Source organism: Geotrypetes seraphini, chromosome 2, assembly GCF_902459505.1.
Source record: "Geotrypetes seraphini chromosome 2, aGeoSer1.1, whole genome shotgun sequence".
Classification (NCBI taxonomy): domain Eukaryota; kingdom Metazoa; phylum Chordata; class Amphibia; order Gymnophiona; family Dermophiidae; genus Geotrypetes; species Geotrypetes seraphini.
In genome coordinates this window covers 527760479-527782095 of record NC_047085.1, presented here as the reverse complement: position 1 = coordinate 527782095, position 21617 = coordinate 527760479, and the positions used below count along the sequence as shown (strand labels likewise).

General features: G+C 43.8%; 1 protein-coding gene across 2 annotated transcripts in view; it reads right to left on the bottom strand.

Moving 5' to 3' along the window:
• The window catches only part of AGAP3 (ArfGAP with GTPase domain, ankyrin repeat and PH domain 3), a 597692-nt gene that overhangs the window by 361589 nt on the left and 214486 nt on the right, over nt 1-21617 (bottom strand). For both annotated transcript variants that reach the window (XM_033932747.1, XM_033932746.1), the window contains exon 9: nt 4781-4873. In XM_033932747.1, the coding sequence (XP_033788638.1) occupies nt 4781-4873 (93 nt within the window). The remainder of the gene's footprint in view (nt 1-4780; nt 4874-21617) is intronic.

Genomic DNA, 21617 nt, shown 5'->3' with positions numbered 1-21617 from the left:
CGGTAGAAAAAAAAAAAAAAATGAACAGTTAAGTCCCAGTTTTTGCCGCTGAGACTCTGCCCTCTCTCACTGTAAAATTAGACTCTACTTAGTCTGTCTTTAAATTTAAAAAATGTGTGTTGTTTTAAAAAACAATTATGTTTTTAGATGTATCTAAATAAAAATAATAACCAAAAATTTATCTTTTTTTATGTCATCTTAGCATATTTTATGCTGCAGAACGAATTATTTTTTTTTACATGTATTCTTATGGGAAAACGCGTTTCACATAACGAACGTTTCGCATAACAAACTTGCTCCTGGAACCAATTAAGTTCGTTGTGTGAGGCACCACTGTATATAGATTATACACTAGGTTTATTAATACAATTTGATTTATATAGAATGGAAAGATCAATAGCGGTACAGAATGGAAATTATAAAAATTTTATTAAAATATGGGAGCCATTAACATCTTTCTGTCATGATTAAATGCCATTTTTCTATTAATTACACACCATTCAGTATTGGATGGAGGGTGGGATTCAAATTATATGATCTTATAATGAATCGAGGGTTTTGAGGGAGGGTGGGATAAGGGTTACATTTTTTTAATTATAAGATATAATGATAAGATGTTCAAGTGCTCAAGCTAAATTTGTTTATCTAATATAATAAAATGCTAGGCCGCGCATGCGCACTAAAAAAAACGTGTTCCCTGAGCTGTCCCGTTTTTTTTAGTGCGCATGCGCGCATTTTACGTCATCACCTACTCTCCACCTTGCGCCACCAATCACTGTCATCACCTGCTCTCTACCTCGCGCCACCGATCACTCCTCCTGCACTATGCCACGCCAGGCATGTCCGCAACCGGCCTCGAGCTCCTGGGGGCCGGCGGCGTGAGCCGCCCGGCGGTGCAGTGCTGAGGTCCCGCCTCCGCCCTACACGGCGCCGCCAGAACCGGCCCTACACTGAGATCCGCGATCGGGTTGCCATGGAAACCCCGCCGCAGCCTCGCGGCTAGGTAGGGGGACAACAATCGCGCTTATGTTCAAGCCGCCGCCACGACTCCTCTCTCGAACCGCACCAGGATCGAGAGAGGAGCTGCGGCGGGGGCTTGAGCATAAGCGCCATTGTTGTCCCCCTACCTAGCAGGCGGCCTTCCTCACCCGGCCCCACCGTTCCTTCCCTTCAGTTCAACTCCGCCTATGTTAAAAGGAGCTGCTTTGAAATTGGAGCCCTGCCGCCACCGTAACACGTTCCCTTTGCCGCGGTCCCATATGTCAGAGAAGGAGCGGGACCAAGGCAGAGGGGAATGTGCTACGGCAGTGGCAGGCCTCCGATTTCGACGCGGCTCCTTTTAACATTGGTGGAGCTGCACTGCACTTGATGGAGGGAGGGAAGGAAAGGTAGTTGTGCGCTGTTGAGCCCCTCTTTGCCCTCAGACCCTCTCCTAACTGCTCCCTCCTGTCTCAGACCACTGGGGGGAGGTGCCTGTCTTCAGCTGCCGGGATGGAGGGAGGGAAGAAGAAAGAAGGGGCCCTGGCAAGCGAGTTATCAAAAGCCAACCATAGCCTGGGACCCCTACATGATATGAATAATGACCAGACAACAAAAGGTAAGAAAAATAATTTTATTTTCTGTTTTGTGATTACAATATGTCAGATTTGAAATGTGTCTTGAGGGAGGCTGCTGCCACGGCTTTGGACAGAGGGGTACCATTTTCGTGGGAGCCGGTCTTCGGAGAGGCTTGGGACGTGGGGACGGATGCGGGAGGGGCTGCCGCTGCAAAGGGCTTTGGTGGGGGAGCCAGCCAGACCGCAAGTGTGGGGACGTTGTAAGCGCGGATTGGTCAAGGAGCCGCCGCTGCTGAGGCTTTGAAATTGCTCTCCCACCGTCACTCCCTCCCGCCCCGGCTCTGCCTCTGCCCCTGCCCAAGTTCAAAAGCAGGAGACATCTAGCACCCGTTAATCTAACGGGCTTAAACACTAGTTATATAATATTTGTACACTTGATGAAAGTTTTAAAATGAATAAAGAATTTTAAAAAAAACAATTTGATTTATTAATGGTATATTTCTTTCAATGTCCGCCACACACTCATTTATGTTAGAAAGGCAGATGACTTCTCTTTTTAAAAAAATTTATTTTCGTTTGACAAACATGTATTGGTATAACATTTGTTTGATCATTTCGTTATTGTATGCATTTAACAATTTGTGTGTAATGTATGTCTTAGGTTCCTGAGGTAGGCCATATTGGCTGGAACACGTGCCTGTCGAGCCATCGTACAAACTTTTAGGATTGTTGAACATTTCTTCATGTCATCTGCTTCTTATTCTCCCAATATTGGTCGCCATATCTTAAGAAGGTCATGGCGTTACTCGAGAGGGTTCAGAGGAGAGCGACGCATCTGATAAAGGGGATACGCTGAGAGATTGGAGAAACTGGGTCTCTTTTCCCTGGAGAAGAGGAGACTTAGAGGGGATATGATGGAGACTTATAAGATCATAGAAACATAGAAGATGACGGCAGAAAAGGGCTACAGCCCATCAAGTCTGCCCACTCTGCTTACCCACCCCCTGTCTATGCCCTAATGACCCAATTTTCTTATCTTGACCCTCGTAGGAATCCCACATGGGTATCCCATTTATTCTTAAAGTCTGGCACGCTGTCTGCCTCGATCACCTGCACTGGAAGCTTGTTGCAATGATCAACCACTCTCTCTGTGAAGAAATACTTTCTGGTGTTGCCATGAAATTTTCCACCCCCGAGTTTGAGCGGGTGCCCTCTTGTGGCCGAGGGTCCCTTGAGAAAGAAAATATCATCTTCCACTTCGACACGTCCCGTGAGGTACTTAAATGTTTCGATCATGTCTCCCCTCTTCCTACGTTCCTCGAGAGTGTAGAGCTGCAATTTGTTCAGTCTCTCTTCGTACGAGAGACCCTTGAGCTCCGATATCATCCTGGTGGCCGTCCGCTGAACCGATTCAATTCTGCGCACATCTTTACTGTAATGTGGCCTCCAGAATTGCACACAGTACTCCAGATCATGAAGGGCATAGAGAGAGTAGAGAGGGACAGATTCTTCAAACTTTCGAAAAATAAAAGAACAAGAGGGCATTCAGAAAAGTTGAAAGGGAACAGATTCAAAACGAATGCTAGGAAGTTCTTCTTTACCCAATGTGTGGTGGTCACCTGGAATGCGCTTCCAGAGGGAGTAATAGGGCAGAGTATGGTACTAGAGTTCAAGAAAGGATTGGACAATTTCCTGCTGGAAAAGGGAATAGAGGGGTATAGATAGAGGATTACTGCACTGGTCCTGGACCTGTTGGGCCGCCGCGGGAGCGGACTGCTGGGCACGATGGACCTCAGGTCTGACCCAGCGGAGGCATTGCTTATGTTCTTATGTCTCCACTGTAGTTTGTATGTTTCTACTTGGACTGTGGAGAACTCTCTCCTGGTTTGTCTTACCAGTAGATAAAAGTAGACCATTGCAGTAATATATATAAACTGATGACTACGTTGAAACGCCATAGGATGCCAAGTTTTGACTGGAGATAGAGTTTTAAGCAACGGAAAAGATCATTCTGTAGTGGGAGAGGAGTATTCCTGGTTGGTGAGCTGCTTTATTATCTGGCTTTTCATGTTTGCCTGGTGGTTGAGGTTAGGGCTACAGCCTCAGCACTCTTGGATTATGGGTTCAAACCCCATGCTGCTCCCTGTGACATTTAACCCTCCACTGCCCCAGGTACATTAGATAGAACGTGAGCCCATAGGACAGACAGGGAAACATGTTTGAAGTACTTGTATGTAAACTGCTTTGAGTGGTTGTAAAATTAGAAAAAGGAGGTATTTAAATGCCAGTCCCTTTCCCTATTTGTGCTGATATATTTGTGTATAGGAATGGGTGATCTGAAGAAACCCTGTGTACCCATCTATACATTTTCAGTTTCATGTTCAGCTAAATTTTCTGGTTGCTTGTGGTTTGTGTTTCAACAATAAAGAATGATAGCTATAAAATGCTTGCCCTGTATTGGTAGCAACACCTTGGGTTTTAGCCAGGTACTAGTGACCTGGATTGGCCACCATGAGAACGGGCTACTGGGCTTGATGGACCATTTGTCTGACCCAGTAAGGCTGTTCTTATGATATGTGGGGGAGGATGAGAAATCAAGTACACAATTATTCAATCAGTAAGACTTTGGGAGATATAAGAAATAGAGGAAGAGAGGTGGCCCCACAGGCAAGACAGTGAAGAAGGGAGAGAGAAGCATGACACACTGCTCCCTACAATGAGAAAAACAGAAATGAAAGAGAAAGAAAGAGTCGGTAGTGATGTAGGCACAGCAAAAACGTACAATTGCAATACTTCTGAAGTAGTATAGCTTAGTGAAAGCCCAGGGCCTGAGTACATCACCCACTCACCCAAGGAAGTTCACTTTGGATCCGTGTCCAGGTGTTGAGGCCAGCCAGGCCTGGAGACTCCATTCTCATCCTAGGAAGCCTTGGCAATGCACAGACAGAACAAAGACACATGGCGATGGACACAGATGGAGACGAACAGCATGACTGAGATACAGCAGCAGCTCCTGGGATCCTTCCTCCCTACGTAGTTACTGCCCACAGAATGAACAGGCAGCCTGAATCTACACCCAACTTCCCAGCCAGGAAAGGGTCAAGTGGTCAAGCTGCCCCTCTACTGTCACACAGAGACCATGCCACACTCCTACAGAGTATGATATCTGCACACACTGCTCAGAGCATTGAGGGGGGAGAAGAAAAGGGGGAAGATGATCCAACCTGTTTGATAGGGATGGCCCGACCACTGCCAATGCTGTCTGCTTTGCATTCTGGTACTTTCTTCTCTCTGTCCATATCTGCACCCTTCCGAGACTGGAAGATAACAAGAGACAGGCGCAAGTTACAAGATTACAGGGACAGAAAGGGGGTGCATACAACTGCACATTCGCCCAAGTATTCAAACCTACTTTCACTGTACTCCCCCATCCCTCGGGACAGTGCCTATCCCATCAACCAAGACAATAAAGAGGGCATATGATGTCTACATTCTTCAGTCCATACATAAAGGTATTCTGAGGGCCCACATGCACACGGTAGCAAAGAAGTCTCCTCATTCAAGGGGCAGCAAACCTAGGCCTGGCAAAGGCTATCCCTCCTCTCATCCCAACACTAAACAAACTACCCTCCTCCACCACTGCCTAGGGAAGAAAGCAGCAGCAGAGCAAAGCCCAGTCAGAAACCAGGGCACTGTGGAAGCAAAAGAGCAAGGCAGACACAGAGCACACAGGATGTAACACAAGTGAGATGAATGGTATGGACACAGCCCAAGAATTACAGGGAAAAAGCAAGAGAAGGCACCAAGTCAGCAGCAAGGAAACTCTTAATCCAAATGTTTTATTTATTACATATTTGTCCAAAACAAAACAGCATAGCTCACACTGGAAAGAAAAGAAAAGTAAAACAGCATGGGTGAGAAAGTACCTGCTCCTTACAAAATAGCATCAGAGACAAGAAATATAGACTCTCTTCTATCTTATATTGTAGAGTTTTCTCTCTTTATATATAGACCATCTGTGGTGAAAGAGCAGACTTCAGAGAAATACAATATTCAAGATACAATCCAAAGTGCTTGACATCAGACATGATTTGGAAAATACATTCAGACATTTCATAACAAGAATAAATACAGCATTAAAAACCAAGAGCGCACAGGCTCTGGGAAGGGCAACAGTATCCCTCTGTCCAAGAAACACGGGTAGGGGGCCAGCAAAACCGGAGGCAGCGAGAGACATGTATTACCAAAAAGCCAAATTTAGGGCCATGCAGTGGGAAAGGCGGGAAAGCGCATCCCTTCTCTACAACACTGAGCAGGCTTAGGGGGCATCATCAATGTCTATGGTGCTGTCCTCACCTCTTGCCCCCACGGCCCCCACTATCCTGCCCAAAGCTCTTGGCTCTTTGTCATCTGTCCGGTCTTCAGTTTTATGTATGTTAGGATTGCCAGCAGCTTGTCCTTCCTCCACGCCAGCTTCGAAGTGTATCAAATTCCTGGAAGTCCGGCGTCTAGTGCCAGCACGTCACGGGCAGTTCCCAGTGTGCGCAGCCAGGTATTTGCGAAGGGCCGAGACTCTGCTCTGCGGTGGGAGAGGTGGTGGAAGTGGCAGCCTCTGAAAGGTCCCAGTCTGGAAAAGTGGAAAGCGCAGGTACAGGAAGTCGCGACTTTCTCTAGAGGTTTTAGAGTATGTTTTTAGGGAGAAGGGGGTTTGGGGGTTCAATAAAAGCATCCTTGGATTATGCCACTGAGCCTCTGCACCCAGCAGAGAATTTGCACTGAGAGGTTTACAAATCTGCAAATACTGAAAGAATTCATTTTCTTGATGAGAATAAAATGTGCTGGTGATGGCCGCCATACTTGTTCTATCCTCTCTCTCTCTCAGGGCAGATTCAATGCTGGGGCTCGGGACTCTGCGGACACCTGGTCAGGGCAGAGCATGAATGTGCGTCAAGAAAAGACCAAAGATAACACAGGTATAAAGTCAAATTTCAGAGGGCAGAGAATGGATGAAGACAAAGCAGGAGGCGACTGGAAATGAAAGGATGAAAGGAAACAATGCAGCAGTCACCAGTTCATTCACTCCAAAGCCACACGGGAACAGGCCCCTTCTTTCCCGGAAACCCATCGTCATGAATGATGGAAAATTCACAACACACTTAGCTGTCAATTTCATAACATAGCAACATTGGTGCATGCAATCTGCCCAGCATAAGATACAAAATCTGTGTCCGGAAAATAGCAAGAACAGATCACGATTTGAGAACGCTGGTCTTCTGCCATCATTAAATCTGGCCCATCACTCATAGCAACATTGAAGGCCAGTACTGGGCAGGGCTCTGGGTTTCTGGCCCAGAAATATCTTAAGAAATTTATGGAGCATGTATGGTTGGGCAGACTGGACGGGCCACTCGGATCTTTATCTGACGTCATTTACTAGGCCCTCGACTGGCTCCTATCAGAGACTACTGCAACTATTCTTCTTCCTTCTCCTCCTCAGAACTACCCCAAAAAGGAGAAGGAAGACTGCTCAGCTCAGGTTAAGAGAGCAAGCCAACTGTATTCAGCCTCACGACACACAGCTGGCCTGCCTGCAAACTAAGGGAACATTTGAACTTATCTTATCCAACCGTAGCAATTTAGAGCTACAATCCTATCTAGAGCTAAATCAGAGAGGCTTTTAAGCCAGTGTGCACTCCGTGCTACTATCCTTCCTTCGAGCCTAGTAAATGACAGCAGAAAAAAAGACATCTCATCGCTGTGATTTATCATTTCTAAGGTGCTCCTAGGTACATGCAGCTATACAAGTCATTTACACAGTGCATATTATGTACTCCACCCAAATATACATGGGAAACAAGAGAATATGAAGGACTACTGGTAGGTGATTTTAATGTGTCAGACATTGATTGGACCATCCCAGTTGCAGGGTCTAGAAGCAAGGAGATCTTTGGATCTGCTATAGGAAGAATTGTTCCGGCAATTAGTAACGGAACCCATGCGTGATAGAACTATTCTGGACTTGGTGCTTAGAAATGGGGAAAGTGTTTCTGGGTGATCATTTAGCATCTAGTGATCACAGAATGGTGAAATTCAATATCAAAATGCAGGATGAGAGAATCTAGACTTCAAAAGAACTAACTGTCAAGATGGTGGAATATCTCAAGGAGGAGTTAGTTGAATGGGAACAGCTGAACAAAGTAGAAAAGCAGTGTACAAAACTGAAAGAAGCTCTTCTAAAGGTGACAAATCTTTATGTTAGGAAAAGGAAAAGAAGGCCACTATGGTTCTCAAATGCAGTAGCTGAAACAGTAAGAGAAAAAAGGTTAGACATCACAGGAAGAGGAAGACAGACAAAAACATTTAGAAAAACCACAAACAGACCGGAAGATGAATGTTCAAACTATCGTCCCATTCATATCCAAAATTGCAGAAAATAAAAAACCTCAACATTTCTTGAAAAAACAAACACATTCCACCCAAATCAAACCGGCTTTCGTCAAAATTACTCAACTGAACTCTCTTTAATTGGATTAACCACAGCCATTCACTACTATAAGGATCATAGGAAATCTGCTCCTTACATCTTACAGCAGCCTTCAACACTTTCGATCACATCCTTCTTTTAAACAGACTCCAATCTACAGGCATCAAAGGAACAGCTCAAAATTGATACTCATCTTATTTTCAAAATCGCTAATTTAACATTGCCACATCATCTAACTTCTTACAGCAACATGGTGTTCCCCAACTATCTATACTTTCACCTCTCCTATTTAACATTTTCCTAGCTCCTCTACATACGCTTGCCCAATCGGCGTTCCCTGTTTCGCCCATGCAAACAACATATAACTACTTCACTCCCTCAATCCAAGCGATAAATCAAAGATCATAGAAATCAACATGAAACTAACCAAAATCAGTTTATGGCTTTGTCAAAATATGCTAGCATTAAATGTCAAAAAAACAAAAAACATACTCTTCCCTGCTGCAGATATGGCTACGCTAGTGATCATCAATTCTGATCTCTCATTTTCTACGTATATCCAACAAGTTGCTAAGACCTGTCGCTTCTACCTCTTCAATATCATCAAATAACAATAATAATCAGTTTATATACCGCAAGGCCGTAAAGTTCTATGCGGTTTAAAAAAAACAAACAATAAAAGAAGTTGAATATACTAAAAAAGTTAGAAGACAATAATTAGACACTAAAATGATCAAAATAGTGCATAATCAAATTTTTACAAATTAGCTGCCTAAATACTTTGAAAACAAATATGTTTTTCGATGTCTCCTAAATTCCCCATAAGTGTCAGTAAGCAAAAGCAATTGTTCTAAATCCTTACCCCATAACGCTATTTTGATGATATTTTTTAAGTTTACATCCTCTAACAGGCGGAAAACCAAAATTCAGATGCGACTTTCTCTTATGTCTGTTGGTTGCAAAAGAGAAAAGCTCAATTTATATATTTGGGAGCTAAACAAACAAAGCCTTAAAATAGAAGCAACCAAACTTCACCCGTGTCTCCATTGGCAGCCAATGCAGTACTCGATAGGAGGGTGTTACATGATCATATTTCTTCAACCTAAAAGCCGCATTTGGTACTATTTAGGCAATATTGCAGTAATCAAGCTGGCTTAGTGTAAGAGACTGTCCCAAAACCCTAACAGACCGAAGCTTCCAAAGAGTTCTTCATAGTCAAGCCCTGGTCCAGTATTATTCCCCAAACCTTAATGGTGGATTGAATAGGATAGCTGAATTTATTTATACACAATGATGTTTTAATATCAAACAGACACGGTGAAGCTACAAAAAACTTTGTTTTTTCTGAGTTAAGCTTCAGTCTAAATTCAGTCATCCATTAGACCTAATACTTTAGGAATAACTTCAGAAAGAGAAATAGCAAATGGAATAATGATCGTAAAATCATCTGCATAACTAAACAGCTTTATCCCCAGCTGTGACAATTGCGCACCTAATGATGACATATAAACGTTAAAGAGGGATGGGGACAATGCCAGATGAATGATTCCAAATTCCTGAAAGATCATTATTGAAACGAACTTGATAGGTGTGAGACATGAGAAAACCCCAAAACCATTCTAACACCTCTCCTCTAATAACAATAGCATCCAAACATTGTAGCAATTTCCCATGGTCCACTAAATCAAATGCAGAACTCAGATCAAATTGCATGATCAAGAATGTAAATTGTCCATAATAGCCTCAATTACTTTCTCAGTACTAAATATAGGTCTAAAATCAGATTGAGATTCCTGCAAGAGAGAAAATTGATCAAGATATTCCATTAGTTGAGAATGGACCAATCCTTCCATAATTTTTACAAAACTTTGCCCCTTCCTCTCTGAGCACACTACCCGGACCCTTGTCCAAGCTCTCGTAACCTCACGCTTAGATTACTGCAATCTATTCCTAACTGGTATCCCTCAGTGTCGCCTCTCCCCCTTGCAATCTGTGCAAAACTCTGCTGCGCGACTCATCTTCTACCAACCTCGCTATGCTCATGTCACCCTTCTCCTTAAGTCACTTGACTGGCTCCCTATCTGCCATTGCATAGTTCAAGATCTTATTGCTGCCCCTCAATATCTCTCCTCGCTTCTCTCTCCTTATACAACTCCCAGAGAACTCCATTTCTCAGATGTCACTCTTAACGTTACCTTTCTCTTCCACTGCCAATTCCAGTCTTCGTTCCTTTCATCTAGCTGCCCCCTATGCCTGGAATAAATTATGTAAGTTTGTCCGCAAACCCCTTCCCTTGTTTAAAAGCAGATTGAAAACCCACCTCTTTGATATAGCTTTCAATCCTTAACCCTACTCCTCTGCCCTCCATCCCAGCCAGCTGATTAACCGTTCCCCTTAACTGTATCCTTGATCTTGTTTGTCTGTCTTGCCTGTTTAGATTGTAAGCTCTTTCGAGCAGGGACTGTTTTCTTACTCTTTGTGACTCTGTGCAGCGCTGCGTGCATCTGGTAGCGCTATAGAAATAATTAATAGTAGTAGTAGTGGTAACTATTCTCATTCATTCTTTAGTACTGATTTAGGATTCCACCAAGTAATTGCTGCTGCGAACCACACAGCTGGCAACACCCTAGACCTAGTCTTGACTCACAGGGATCTGATCACAATGCCTCCCGAGCCAACCTACACCACCACACCGGTCCCATGGTCAGACTATCACCTCCTGCCCATGACTACATCCAAACCACGGGGCTCCACCTTATCTAAGCAAACCCAGAATCCAAACACTGTCGATCTACTAGCCACGTCCACTGGAATCCGGGACCTCAATAAAACTTGCAACCAAAATCTCCACTCCATTGACCTGTCTGCACACATGGATACAAGCTCTCTATGACAACCTGGCACAGACTAAAACAGCGCACCTAGTCACTAACAAATATACAGCTCCCTGTTTTAATGATGGCCTTCAATCCCAAAAGAGAGCTCTGAGGCAAGCAGAGAGAAAATGGGTCAAACACTAAAAAGAGGAGTACAAATTACACTGGAGGGAATTATCAAACACCTACAAAGCTGCCATTCTAGAAGCAAAGAAAGCTCACTATACACACCTCCTGCAAAAACTCCCTAACCAGTTCAGATACTCGTTCACCTTAACTAACCACCTCTTCACTGCTGCCCATGAATGCAATCATAATGTCCCCACCAACTTGGACAGCGAGACGCTCTCCAATTTCTTCCAAACAAAAATTAATAACATCCGCAGCAAGCTAGACTCTGCCCCCAGCAACGTCCCCCCCAGGCTCATTCCCTTTACATGTCCAAGATCCCACCCTATAGAACCCTTTCCCAACTACACCCGATCACACATGTCGAGTTCCTAGAAACACTACAAGAGCTTCGACCCTCCAATTCCACCCTTAATCCGTGCCCATCCAGCTTTCTCCTGTCCATTAAAAATGTTTTTGCAGAATCAATCCTGCCTATCATCAATACCTCACTGTCAATTTGGAAAATTCCTCTCAACTGGAAATCGGCCATAATCAAACCCACCTTCAAGAAACTCTTCTTCAACCCAAATGACCCAAGTAACTACTGCCCTATTTCTACTCTTCCCTTCATCTCCAAACTACTGGAGAAGATAGTACTCTTAACAAATGCAACCTTTCATAGAACAGCAAGAAGCCCTATCCCCACTTCAGTTTGGCTTCTGAGTATGCCATAGTACAGAATCGGTCCTCCTTGACATCATTGACGACAGCTGGTCGATGCTTGATAAAGGAAATGATGCCTTATCGGTGCTGCTTTCAACACTATTGATCACCAACTTCTACTAGATTGACTCGCTGATAAAGGAATCAAGAACACAGCTCTACAGTGGCTTGCCTCCTTCCTGGATCAAAGAACACAATCCGTGCTATTCGGGTCAGTCAAATCGAACCCCAAATCAATTAAATATGGAGTTCCCCAAGGTGCCCTGCAGTCCCGCTCCTCTTCAATCTGTATATCAGGCTAGTCATCAACATCGCGCACAAATACAACATTAAGATTCCCTCCTATGCCGATGACCTTCAATTACTGCTCCCACTAGGTGATGATCGACCAATTCAACCCACTAACCTCCTACACTGCCTCTCTGACATAAAAAACTGGATGACTTCCCATAAACTCCAGTTGAATGCCTCAAACTACTCTGGATCAGGAAAAAGAACACTACTTTTACCTATCCGACCTTATCCTGGGAATCCAACCCCCTAATAGCAAAAGACCAGGTACGAAGTCTTGGAATAATACTGAATGGGCCACCTGTCCCTCTCCGCCCATGTCTCACAGATAGTTTCCACATCTTTTTACTACCTACGCCAACTGCGAAGGATCAAACCCTTCTTCCCAGAAACAAACAGCCCAGCTGCTCTATGTCTACATACTTTTTAGGCTAGACTACTGCAACTCCCTATTCAATGGAATCACTGCAAGAGAGCTAAAACACTTTCAAAAAGTCCAGAATTCAGTAATTCGGCTCCTAAACAACCTCAGTTTCCGTAACTGCATTACTCCATGCAGCCCACTGGTTACCAGTCAAAAAGCGCTGCATCTTCCAAGCCTTGGTTATGACCCACAAGAGATTCCACAAAAAAAACCCTATCTACATAGCATCCAAGCTGCACACATACACCCCTAACTGCCCCCTCCATGCCAAAGCAGAACAAAGACTCAGCATTTTAGCAGGGAGATCCCTCCGGAAGAGCCCGGCACGTAAACGCTCCTACAGCCATTTCCTCCCTCAGCTATGGAACCAGCTACCCACACAGATATGGTCACTAGACTCACTAATGTCCATCCGTAGAGCAATAAAGACCGTCCTCTTCCAACAATAGGGCCTCAATTGAACAGCTTCCTCAATTCACTCTCCAATTACTCTTTGGTATGACTAGGCTGGACTCTCAAATAGTTCTGTAATTGTCTAAATGTAACCTAATTGTTGTCAAGCCTTGAAGACTTAAGAACATAAGAACATAAGAAGTTGCCTCCACTGGGTCAGACCGAGGTCCATCTCGCCCAGCGGTCCGCTCCCGCGGCGGCCCATCAGGTCTGCGACCTGTGAAGTGGTTTCTGCCTATTTCTATAACCTACCTCAAGTTATATCTGTACCCCTCTATCTCCTTATCCTCCAGGAACCTATCTAAACCCTCCTTGAACCCCTGTACAGAGTTCTGGCCTATCACATTCTCTGGAAGCGCGTTCCATGTGTCCACCACCCTCTGGGTAAAAAAGAACTTCCTAGCATTTGTTCTAAACCTGTCCCCTTTCAGTTTCTCCGAGTGACCCCTAGTGCTTGTGGCTCCCCACAGTTTGAAAAATCTGTCCTTATTCACTTTCTCTATATACAGAAAGTCTCTATATACAGACTTTATATGCAGAAACTCGCTAACAGCAACCTACAACCTAATCCTTGGAGATCTAAACCTACGCCTTGAAGACCACTCATCCAAACAAGTCGAGAACTTCCTTTTATTTCTTGATGCCTTATCATTCCAGATTTTAGACCCACAAACCACCCATGAGAAAGATCACCAACTTGACATCGCAGCCTTCATGACCCATCAACCATCTCAATCAGAAATTCAAACATCTAATGGAATATGGTCCCGATCCCTCTGGTCAGACCACTACACATACTCCTTCAACATCAACTGGACCAAAAACAAAACCACACCAAAATCCCAAATAGTAACCTACACCTCACGCAAACACATCAAACCAATCAAATTCTGGAATAAAATAGAAACATAGAAGATGACAGCAGAAAAGGGCTACAGCCCATCAAGTCTGCCCACTCTGCTTACCCACCCCCTGTCTATGCCCTAATGACCCAATTTCCTTATCTTGACTCTCGTAGGGATCCCACATGGGTATCCCATTTATTCTTAAAGTCTGGCACGCTGTCTGCCTCGATCACCTGCACTGGAAGCTTGTTCCAATGATCAACCACTCTCTCTGTGAAGAAATACTTTCTGGTGTCGCCATGAAATTTTCCGCCCCTGAGTTTGAGCGGATGCCATCTTGTGGCCGAGGGTCCCTTGAGAAAGAAAATATCATCTTCCACTTCGACATGTCCCGTAAGGTACTTAAATGTTTCGATCATGTCTCCCCTCTCCCTACGTTCCTCGAGAGTGTAGAGCTGCAATTTGTTCAGTCTCTCTTCGTACAAGAGACCCTTGAGCCCCAAGATCATCCTGGTGGCCGTCCGCTAAACTGATTCAATTCTGTACACATCTTTACTGTAATGTGGCCTCCAGAATTGCACACAGTACTACAGATGAGGTCTCACCATGGCCCTGTACATAGTGTTATTTTACCTTGAAGCCCTTGAGTCAGATCCCCTATGAATATGTTGAAAAGGAGTGGACCCAGGACCGAGCCCTGCAGCACTCCACTGGTCACCTCTGATGTTTTAGAGAGGGTACCATTAACCACCACCCTCTGAAGTCTGCCACTCAGCCAATCATTGACCCATGCAGTTAGTGTCTCTCCTAACCCCATCGATTCCATCTTGCTTAGCAGCCTGCAGTGTGGAACACTGTCAAAAGCTTTACTGAAGTCCAGGTACACGACGTCCAAAGACTCTCCCAAGTCCAACTTTCTTGCTACCCAGTCAAAGAAGCTGATGAGATTGGATTGGCAGGACCTACCCTTGGTGAATCCATGCTGACTGGGATCCCGAAGATTCCCTTCATTCAAGATCGTGTCCAATTTGCTTTTAATTAGTGTTTCCATGAGTTTGCACACTATTGATGTGAGACTCACCGGTCTATAATTCACAGCCTCTGCCCTGCAACCCTTTTTATGCAGAGGAACGACATTAGCTAATTTCCAGTCCAGGGGAACTTTCCCCTTACTTAGGGAGAGATTGAATAGCTCAGCCAACGGTTTCGCCAGGACATCGCTCAATTCTCTGAGCACTCTTGGGTGCAAATTATCTGGTCCCATGGCTTTGTTCACCTTGAGTCTTGCCAGTTCACTGTAAACTTCACCTGGTGTGAACTCAAAATTCTGAAACGGGTCTTCTGTGCTTCGTGTTGCCTTCAATTGCGGACCGTGTCCTGATGCCTCACAGGTGAAGACTGAGCAGAAGTATTCATTCAGTAGTTCGACTTTATTGGAATCTGCGAGACCAGAAGGCTTTGAGCATGCACAAATGCTCAAAGCCCAGTCCAGCCCGGCACAGGGAAGAGGGAGGATCTCCCTCGCACCACCCAGCCCAGCCCAGCCCAACGAGGGAGGATCTTCGGGCACTGGCAATGGCACGTCCTGTGCATTGGTGCTGGTGCCCAATTGGGTAAGCGACCGATGTCTTTGCGGTGCTGGGGGGATGTAGGATCGCGGGGGAGGGGGGTGACGCGAGCGGGGGGGAGGATGCCGGTTCGCAGGCCAGAAGAGGGAGTAAGCGGGAGTGGAGGGAGGAGGTTATAGCAGCATGCACGGTATATGCATGTGCGTGCTATATAAAAAAATTTTTTACACAAATGGTTTGGACCTGCGCGCTATATGCGTATGCGTGTTATACACGTATGCGCGTTATATGCGTGAAAATACGGTACTCCTACTCAAAAGACAATGTAAACAACTAGAAAGAAAAAGGAGAAAAACTAGAACATACAAAACCGCCTGGAAAAAACTAAACAAACAATACAAACTACAACTAAAGGATAAGAGAAAAGCATACTACACCAACTTAATAGGCACAGAAACTCAAGACACCAAAAAACCTAACTGACACCAAACCCTACCTGACCATTAACAATACACCCCCACCCTCAGCCACCCTTTTAGCAGAACACTTCAAGAACAAAATCACAAATGCCAGGGCTACCCTCAACGATACCCCAACGCACCCAAAAGAAATCACAATACCTCCCACAGAAAAAGAACCAATAGCTGCTGACATAACCTGGTCTCACTTCCCCACTATACAGTGGTCCGACCTTAACAAATTCTACAAAAAGTACAGCCATGCTTCATGTGACCTCAACCACTGCCCATCATAGACAAGACAAACTGGAAACAAAAAATGAAAATATACAAAAAACTGATCAAAGAAAAACGCACAAAACACTACGCACAAAAAATTGGTTCAACAAAAATAAACAGTAAAGAATTATTCAAACTAGTAAAAACGTTAACAGACACAACACAAATCCTGAAAAAGGACAATGAGAGCATTCCATCCGCTCAAACTTTAGCTAACTTTTTTAAAAATAAAATCACTGACCTAAGAACTACTCTACCCACACCCACAACCAATACTCTTCAATACCTTGAACCCCATGATCAGGTTCCCAGAGCAGACATGAATTGGGATCACTTCGAATTCCCAAACTCGCACCAGTTCCTAAGTTTATTCAACAACTACTCCAAATCTAACTGCCTTCTCGATGAATGCTCCCCTAAAATCATGACAGTTAACCCCCCCCCCTAACTTCAAAATGGAACTATTCATGTGGTTAACAACTTCCCTTACAAACGGAACCTTAAACAAGGATATGGGACACATACTAATTACTCCGATACCCAAAGATCAAAAAACCTCACAACACTAACAACCAATTACAGACCTATAGCAAGCATTCCCCTTTTCACAAAGCTACAGGAAGGATTGGTCAACTTTCAACTAACAGACTACCTAGACAAATTTAACACCCTCAGTGAACACCAATCAGGCTTCAGGAAAGGATACAGCACAGAAACAGTCATACCTTCCATACTAAACCACCTCTATGATCTTTTCAGCAAAGGCAAAAGCGCATTGATTCTGCAACTTGACCTCAGCAGTGTGTTCGACCTAGTAGACCACAAAATCATGCTACTATGCATTGACGCAATAGGAATCTCAGGAAAGGTAATGAAATGGTTCCAAGAATTCCTAGCAAACAGATCCTACCGAGTAACCAGCAATGGAAATTACTGCAACCCATGGAAAAACCCATCAGGGGTGCCCCAAGGCTCCCCTCTATCACCCACATTATTCAACATCTACCTCGCATCCTTAGGTCACCTACTACAAAAATTAAACTTACATATACGCAGACGATATATCCATCCTAATCCCCTTAAATGACATCACAAATGAAACTATAGATAACCTCTCACACACAATGATAGAAATTGAAAAATGGACCACCAGCTTCAAAGTAAAACTAAACACAGAGAAAACAAAAGTCTTTTTGGCAAGCCCCAACAACAAAATAACGAAAACATCTTTAAAAATAAACGTCCATGAATATCCAATCGCCAAAACCATAAAAATACTGGGCATCACTTAACCATGACTGACCACACAAACCTACTGGTGAAGAAATGCTTTTACATGCTGTGGAAGCTAAGATCTATTAAAAAATACTTTGACACAACATCATTCAGATTACTGGCGCAGTCGCTGATCCTATCTACCCTAGATTACTGCAACATCGCCTACCTGGGCATCCCAAAAAAAACCAGTACAAAAATTAAGATTAGTGCAAAACACTGCAGTTCGCTTGATCTTCGGACTGAGAAAAAAAGACCACATTAGCCCCTATTACAAGGAATTACACTGGCTACCTGTGGAGGCGCGAATACTGTTCAAATTTGCTTGTATCTGCTTCAAGCAAGTCTGGGGCCTAGCACCTTCCTACCTGCAAACACACTTCACTCTACACAACCCCACACGTACAACCAGAAACAAAAACATCTTTGCATGCCCAAAGATCATAGGCTGCAAATACAAATCCTTCCTTCATGTTCCAAGCAAACAGACAGCAATCGTGGCTGGGAAACCACATAAATAAAGCCAGGCAAATCTACAACACATTCCAAAAATCAATTAAAACCGTTCTATTTGACAAATTCCTTGCTTAATGAGATCACCTCTCTCAGGTTTTTGTTGGTTTTTTTTCACCTTATAATCCCATTGTATTAATATCTTTCTTCTCTCATGTATTCTTTCACCATGTTTCTCCAATTCATGATGTAACTGCCTTCTTCTTGCATTTTGTAATTCGCTGATTGTCCAGCCTTCTTTCTATGTGAACTGCCTAGAAGGCAGTTTGACTATGGCGGTATAGAAAAATAAAGTTATTATTATAAAGTTATTATTAAAAACCTCCAGCACGAAATTCTGTGCCCTATTCCTACAATGGATACAAACCATGCTCACAAATGGCCTCTTCCCAACTGACCTCAGCGAAATAGTCATCACACCGATCCTAAAAGACCCTAAAGGAGCAACGGATCAACCATCCAATTACAGACCCATTGCCTCAATACCTCTCTATGTCAAACTAACAGAAAGGCTAGTAGCCAAACTCCTCACCAACTATCTGGAAGAAAACAACATACTCCACCCCACGCAATCCAGATTCATAACCAATTTCAGCACAGAGACACTAACTACTAGGCTCCCTTGTTGACACGACTAGACAATACCTCAGCACAGGCAAAAAAATGCTGCTCACACAACTGGATCTGACCGCAGCATTTGACCTGGTAGACCATAACATCCTACTGCAAATTTTGGACACAATAGGTATCACTGATAAGGTATACTCATGGTTTGAAGGATTCCTCAAATCTAAAACCTACAGAGTTAAGTCGAACAAAGAAAAATCAGAACCTTGGTCCAACCCATGCGACGTACCCCAAGGATCCCCACTATCCCCCACTCTCTTCAATCTCTATACTGCCTCCCTCGGCGCCTTCCTGGACAAACTAGGCTTAACCTCATTTAGCTATGCTGATGACATCACCATTCTCATACCTTTTGATCAACCAAAGCCCTCTATGACAGACACACTACACCGAACAATAGAAACGGTAGTAACATGGATGAGAGATCATAAACTGAAGCTGAACCCAGATAAAACAAAATTCATCTTCCTCGAAAATAACAAAGTCCCAACCTTAACCAATATAGAAATTAACTCAATCAACTACCCCATTCAACCCACCTTAAACTACTAGGAATGACGATATATAGATGCTGCACCATGCAACCACAAATCAATAAAACAATTCAGAAATCATTCGTAGTTATGAGAAATTTAAGACAAGTTCGAAAATTCTTCAATAGAACACAATTCCGGTTCTTAGTACAATCTAAACTAAACTAAACTAAACTAAACCTTAGGTTTGTATTCCACACCATCTCCACAAGCGTAGAGCTCGGCACAGTTTACAGGGTTAGGTTGAAAAGGAGCTACAATGAAGGGTTATAGGAAAGGAGCTAGGAAGATAAAGAAGGTAAGGGTACCAAAGAGCGGGAGGTGTTAGATTTTTGAAAAGAGCCAAGTTTTCAGGTGTTTGCGGAAGGATTGGAGGGAGCTTGAAATTCTGAGCGGGGATGTGAAGTTGTTCCAGAGTTCTGTGGTTCTAAAAGGGAGGGATGTTCCTAGTTTTCCTACGCGAGATATACCTTTTGCAGAGGGGAATGATAGTTTCAGTTTTTGGGAGGATCTAGTGGAATTAGGGTTAGAGGAGTTCCAGAAGAGTGGGATAACGGGAGGGAGGATGCCATGTAGAATCTTGAAAGCTAAACAGGCACATTTAAAGAGGACTCTGGAGTGCACTGGGAGCCAGTGAAGTTTGGACAGGAGTGGGGAGACGTGGTCGAACTTGCCTTTAGCGAAAATAAGCTTGGCCGCGGCGTTCTGGATTAGCTGAAGTCTATGGAGTTTTTTTTTTTTAGTTAGGCTTAAATAGATGGAGTTGCAATAATCCAGTCTAGAGAGGATGGTGGATTGAACAAGGACGACGAAGTGAGAATGATGAAAGTACGATCTCGCTTTCCTCAGCATATGAAGACTAAAGAAGCATTTTTTTACCAAGAAGTTGAGGTGGTCATTGAAGGAGAGAGAGGAGTCTATGATGATGCCAAGGACTTTGCTTGAAAACTCAAGCTGAAGAGTGGAGCTGGAAGATAATGGGATGGAGGTGAGAAAATGACCTAATATTGGGCCGAGCCAAAGTAGTTTTGTTTTGGACTCGTTCAATTTCATTTGTACAGAATGTGCCCAGGATTGAACATGCGGATATGTTCATACATTATACATGCGGATATGTTCTCAGCGAGGTTAGTGAGGTTCGAGTCGGTCTCAAGGAGGATGAGGATATCGTCAGCATAGGTGTAGAGAGTTTCCAGGGGGGATAGATGAAGGAGTTTCAAAGAGGACATGTAAATATTGAAAAGGATAGGAGAGAGGGGTGAGCCTTGCGGGATTCCACATATCGGCTTCCAGGGAGGGGATGAGGTACCGTTTATGTTAACGGTGTAGGAGCGTAAGCGTAAGGAATTTCGAGAACCAGTCTAGGACTGTGGAACTTATGCCTATTTCAGAGAGTTGGAAGATTAGGATATCATGATGGACGACGTCGAAAGCTGCGGAGAGGTCGAATTGTAGAAGTACAGCGAATTTGTTGCGAGAATGAAGTTGTTGTACCTTAGAGATTAGTGAGGCTAATAGGGATTCGGTGCTGAAGTTGGGTCTGAAGCCGAATTGGTGGGGTAGGAGAATAGAGAATCTTTCTAGGTAGGATGAGAGATGAGTGGATATGATGGATTCTAACATCTTGGTTAGGAGAGGGATATTTGCTATTGGACGGTAATTGGAGGGTATAGAGGGGTCAAGGTCGGTCTTTTTCAGTAGAGGGGTTAGTGCAATATGTCCCATTTCGGAGGAGAAAAGGCCCGATGTTAGAGCATCGTTTATAAGTTTGGTGAGGGAAGCGATGGCCTGTGTAGAGATATTCTTGAATAGGTAGGAGGGGAAAGGAAATCCCTAGTCCTAGGTCTTCTAGATTATTGCAACATTCTCTACCTCCCCTGCCCAGCAACAATGAACAATTACAAACAATCCAAAACACAGCACTGAGACTTATCTATTCATTGAGGAAACATGACCACATCACAGAGGCATACCTCAACTCACACTGGCTTCCAATCCCGGCAAGAATAATATTCAAATTCTACTGTCTACTATTTAAAATCATAAACGGCGACAGCCCAACCTACCTAAACAACCGTCTCATCCAAACTACATAAACCAGACATAGGAAAACCCACACTCCATTCACGTAACCTCCAATCAAAGAAGTCCAACGGAAAAAACGATATGATGGCCTACTAGCCACACAAGCAGCAAAACTCTCCAATCTACTAATTATGACCCCAGACTACAAAACGTTCAGAAAAGAAATAAAGACTATACTTTTCAAGAAATTCCTGCAAACAACTTAATACCGCTAGCTCCTTACCAATTACCAATACCACTCCCCAATACCCCAATGCAACCTCATCTACTCTTCACCTCTTCTAGAAATTACCAGATATCTTCTTCATGTAATACCTTTTTTGTAATTCTTTTGTAATCCGCCTTGAACCACAAGGCATTGGCGGAATAGAAATCTCTAATGTAATGTAATGTAATGCCTATTCTGTTTAAGTTTAAGTTTGGTTGTTTTTGCTTTAAGGTACTATTCGGTCTAGCACCTAAATATATAACTGACCTTTTCTCTTTCTCAGCCAACAGACATAAGAGAAGCTCACA